This window comes from Mobula birostris, chromosome 26 (genome assembly GCF_030028105.1).
Source record: "Mobula birostris isolate sMobBir1 chromosome 26, sMobBir1.hap1, whole genome shotgun sequence".
Classification (NCBI taxonomy): Eukaryota; Metazoa; Chordata; class Chondrichthyes; order Myliobatiformes; family Myliobatidae; genus Mobula; species Mobula birostris.
In genome coordinates, this window is record NC_092395.1 from 48,540,128 (window position 1) to 48,545,190 (window position 5,063).

Sequence of the window (5,063 nt, forward strand, 5' to 3'; positions counted from 1 at the left end):
ATCAGACGTGTATTAGAATTCATGTGTTTGTGAGAGAGTGGATGCTTATGTGGGAAAATCCGCATATGTGAAAGTGCTTGCATATGAACTTGACTATGAACCAGCTTCCCTTCTTGCCTATCCTGTGACAGCAGAGAGCAACGGCTTCACTTCCTAACGCCACACTGAGACACATCCCTCCCTTGTCCTCCCTCTATTTTGTCATAGAAGGTGTGTGTGTGTCTGTGCACATGTGTGTGTGTATGTGTGTGTGTGTCTGTCTGTCTGTCTGTGTGTATGTGAGCATGTGTGTGTGTGTGTGTGTGTGTGTATGTGTATGTGTGTGTGTCTGTGTGTGTGTATGTGTGTGTCTGTCTGTCTGTGTGTGTATGTGCGCTTGTGTGTGTGTGTGTGTATGTGCGCATGTGTGTGTGTGTGTGTCTGTGTGTGTATGTGTATGTGTGTGTGTGTGTGTGTGTGTATGTGCGCATGTGTGTGTGTGTCTGTGTATGTGTATATGCACGCGTGTGTGTCTGTGTGTGTACGTGTATGTGTGTGTGTGTGTGTATATGTATGTATGTGTGTATACAGTATATGTATGCTTATGTATTGTACATGTGAATTTGAGTGATTATGTGAGTACTGTGGGTCGCAGCGGGTCTATGTGAGATTGTCCCTGTGTACTGGATAAATATATCAACTTCACCTCCTCTCCCAGGATATTCCATACTGAGGCCTGATTACATTCGGTCAGGTATACTTGGGTTAGCCACCTGGTTCACATACCCAATACCATCTGTCCAAATTAGCCATTGGATTCCGAGCTCTGTGGTGGCAAACCTTTACCAGGTGAGCAGAGGAAAAGTGTAACATCCTGAGAATGCCTGGCCATGAGCTCTCAAAATGGAGTAGGAGTACTCAAGAGTGGCGCTGAGAGGGCTCCCTACCTTGGAATAGGCGGAAGTTCCGTGGGAATTGCAGCAGGGATGAACCAGAGTCTGCAGTTCCCTCGGAACAGTTCCCCCGTTGACTTCAGAACCCGCGCACTCGTGTGGGAGCAGGCGATCCTTCATCCCGGCGGAGAGCCCAACAAGGGTCGTGATGAGTGGATCACGAGCATGTTGTGTATCTGTATCTGAGTGTGACCCTGTAAGGATTTGGGAAAGACGGCCAACACTGCGGGCTCGGTGCGTGTGGACGGGAGCACCCTCTGCCGAACGTGTTCAGTATAACTTTTCCCTCAGGAATTTTACCCGTTGGATTAAGTAACGCTTGCATCAACTGTCACAAATGGCCAAGCAGCAATATTAAATGCACTGTAGCAGACAAGCGCCTGAGTCTTATGAACAAGTTGGTCCAAGACAACTTCAAGGAAAGCAAGAGCAGAGAATTAAGCCTCGCTCTGGTCGGTTTGGTGGCAAAGTGGGGATCGCAAAAAGAACTCCCTCTGCTTGAGACCCGAACCTAAACACAGCAACCCCTTGTTTAAGTTGTTCCGTGTTTTCACTGTATTGTTATTTTTAAACTCGGTCGACCTGCGCAGACTTTAGGCGCCATTGCCGTGTTATTTACAAACACAGGCTGGGAGCACCCGAGGTTTATTTATAAATCCTCTCGGTGTATTCTAACCCCCGGTGATGTGTGTGTCAGCATTGCCTGTACTTGTCCTGCGTCACCTTGGCATCGGTCCAATCGTACTGTTTAATGTGTGTATGTATGTGTTCCTGCGTCCCTATGGAGACGGATTAATCCTGACAGCTTTTAAGGGGGGAAGGCGCCGGGAGATGGTTCAGTCGACTTCTCGCTCTGCCGACCAGTGCTCGCTTTATATACTACTGCTATATTTAGGACATTTACTCGCGTACGATTCTCATCCTGGACGTGTTTCCTGAAGCAGCTGCAATTGGCTCAGCATCTCGGCTATATCCTACCAATCGTAGGTCCCGCAGCACAACTCAAAACCAGTACTAATACGAGCGCGCACCGTGCGGGGCTAAAACTATACAGAGACTCTCAGACAAGTGACACACCGACTTCAATATTCATGCAAACTCTTTTTTCAAAATACAGTAGAAACCCCTTTTGCAAGAGACAGTGATGGCTTTGAGCGGCACGATCTTGCCGTCTATTTCAACTTTTACAAACCCCAAAGTCTATGACAAGCAAGAGTTTTGTGATGTAAGTAAACTTTTAACAAACTTTACACATGGAAGTAACGGATACACGTATCTAACGGTTAAGGACGTATTGATTGCAGTGATTTTTTAAAACATATATCTATGTAAGATTCTTTAAATGTTCTTATGCCAAGTCGAAGTGTGCTAACCGAGTGCCTCTAATTCATCTTCACAGAAATGGAAAAGCGATCCTGGAGCCAAACAGACTCCAGTCCAGTGCTCACTGACGGACTTTCTGCCCAGTTCTGGGGGGTTCACACGAGACAACAATCGCGACGACGATCTCAGCCTCCTCGATATGGATTTTATCTTGTCCCACTCCATCGGGATGAATTCCACCGACGCCCGGGACTACCTCTCGTCCACGGAAGATAACAGCCAATACTACCTGAAGAGTGAGTGCGACGCTTACCCCTCGCAAGACCAGCTCAACACCATTGGCTTCCCGGCTTGCAGCATGATGGAGGAACTGATGTGCCACGATGCCACGACGGAGTACTGCCAGCCCAGTTCCATCCAGGGGCGTTTCGTGTTCACACAGGCTTTCCCTGAAGCCATGGCCAAGATACCCAAAGCTGAGCCGAGTATGGGGAACTACGGGGAGCCCATGGGCATGATGTTAAGGCCAGCTTGCCTCAGGATCAAACAGGAGGACCCCATGTCCTGCATGGTGGCGTACAATGAGCAGCAGCAACAGCAACAGCAGCGGCGACATGGCAGCCCGGCGCCCGGCGGCGGCAGTGTCACCCCTCCGCTCAGCCCCGGCGACCTGATGAACTCCGAGGGCCACCAGCCTCAGATGATGTGTCCTCCCAGCCTGCCCTACCAAACCGGTTACACCTTCCCTCACCACCAGGTGCACTATCCCAACCAGTACGGCCTCTTCGATGAGTCCAGCCCGACCCCGAGATCCATGCTGACACCGCCCTCCTCGCCCCTTGAGCTCCTGGACAGTAAACCCAAGCGAGGACGGCGCTCCTGGCCCAGAAAGCGGACAGCGGCGCACACCTGCACTTACGGAGGCTGTGGAAAGACTTACACCAAGAGCTCGCACCTCAAAGCCCATCTCAGGACACACACAGGTAAACTGCTCTCCTGATCGACTCGTGGGAGGCGAGAGAGAATCTGTATCCATTTAGTAAAGGGAGAAATCCCAACTTTGCGGGAAGGAATCGCTTTAACATGGAGATGTCGTGGCGCGTGGCTCACTTGCATTTCGTGCATTAGCGTAAAGCTGCAATGTTATCTGTAAAGATTTTGTTTCGATGTGAAATGTTTTCTTTATTTTACGAGATCCTAACCGACTTGTATTGCATCTGCGTCTAGGTGAAAAGCCCTATCACTGCACTTGGGATGGATGCGGCTGGAAGTTTGCCCGTTCCGACGAGCTGACCCGGCACTACCGCAAACACACGGGCCACCGACCATTCCAGTGTCAGATGTGCGAACGAGCCTTCTCCCGGTCTGACCACCTGGCTCTGCATATGAAGAGGCACATATGAAAGAACAGAAACTCTCTGTTAACTAAAGACATTTATCAAATGTGCTTCCTCACAAGCAAAGACATTATTTAAGAACATACGAACGGCGAAAGCGAGGCGAACATTTCATTGGGGATCTGTAGCTGGTACTACCGCCCAAGAGATGGGCTGCGATCGGAGACGTTGGGATAGAGGGAAGTGACACAGGGCGAGCTGTGGACTCCTGGAGTTCGCCACGATCCAGAGAACATCTGCGAGTCCCCTCGAACTGACTAGGTAAACCAGTGGTTGTACGGACTGGGTGAGGTGCTTACATTTCCAAAGCAGATCCTGCCATTTGTCTGAAGGGCTTTGACGAGGTTACGCAGAGAAAGTCGGCAGTATTTGCCTCTTTCTAGTAACTGAGGGAATTTGGTTCGTTTATTGAACTCGGCTCATCTCACTGCCCCAGTTGTAGCCGCGTGATAAGCTTCGAAACGAATTTTTTTTATCTTTAATGTGTGTTCTTTTGTCTTTGAGTTTTGAGATGACCCTGCAATGGGTCTGAGCGAATGTCCGACGACGACTGGGCTGAAGTTTAACTTGGACTTCAGCCCAGCAAAGAGCAGAGAGTATCTAATGGTGCAACAGAAACATCGCCCATCTGCCCACCTCCGACTTACACTATACAGGGCTGGTGTCTTGTAATTGAAAATTGTATTTTTCACGTTTCTATAAATATATTATTTTCTATTAAAATTATTGTATTATATAAATATAAAGAGTGAGTTAATTTCAAATCCACTTTTATTTCAAACACAACCACTGCATTTGACATGAAATCTCCAGCACGCCACCATCATGCACATTCTCTATTCGCTTCTGAGAAATGTCACAGGTTTTTGACACAACAATGTATATCGATGCTGTGTTCCATGTAAGTGATTAGATCTGCAAGGCAATACTTGGACAGCTCCTTCAGACATTCCGAGGAAGTTCGGCGGGCCGAATGAACGCCTGAGCTGTCTTCATTTTAGAAAGCCACTGTAGGTGCTGGACTATTTGTGAAAGCCGCCGCGAGTTTGATATCATTTCTCTGGCCTTAATACTTGTGTCTCCCGCTAAGAAATTTGTAAATCTCTGGACCATTGCACCGAAAGTCAACTCGGGCAGTCAGCAACACAACGTTATTAAATTTTAAAGTAGACTCAAATCACATGAGTTTGTCCATCACATAAACTTAAACGTTTAGTATACTTGTCCAATGAACGGAAAGTAAGGATTCATAATAATTGTCAAAAAAAAAATCTAAATCATTACACCTCTAAGAGTAGATGAGAGCTTTCTATGAAATGAACTGTGGGTTGAAGTTCAGAAGCAACAAAACCAGTTTTTTTAAAGAACTATCTAATGTTTACTTTCGTCTACAAAAGCAAACCAAGATTAG

General features: G+C 47.6%; 1 protein-coding gene across 1 annotated transcript; it reads left to right on the forward strand.

Moving 5' to 3' along the window:
• Positions 1 to 1,779: 1,779 nt before the first annotated feature.
• LOC140188414 (Krueppel-like factor 2) lies at positions 1,780 to 4,392 on the forward strand. Its single transcript, XM_072244664.1, has 3 exons — positions 1,780 to 2,157; positions 2,332 to 3,238; positions 3,483 to 4,392. The coding sequence occupies exons 1-3, from the start codon at positions 2,077 to 2,079 to the stop codon at positions 3,656 to 3,658; spliced, it is 1,164 nt and encodes a 387-aa protein (XP_072100765.1). The 5' UTR covers positions 1,780 to 2,076; the 3' UTR covers positions 3,659 to 4,392.
• The last annotated feature ends 671 nt before the right edge of the window (positions 4,393 to 5,063 follow it).

Bases quoted from the DNA above. Each gene is read 5' to 3' on its own strand.
- LOC140188414 (XM_072244664.1), top strand. From the start codon at position 2,077: ATGGCTTTGAGCGGCACGATCTTGCCGTCTATTTCAACTTTTACAAAC. The intron at 2,158-2,331 runs GTAAGTAAACTT...TCATCTTCACAG, and splicing joins ACAAGCAAGAGTTTTGTGAT to AAATGGAAAAGCGATCCTGG. The intron at 3,239-3,482 runs GTAAACTGCTCT...ATCTGCGTCTAG, and splicing joins CCATCTCAGGACACACACAG to GTGAAAAGCCCTATCACTGC.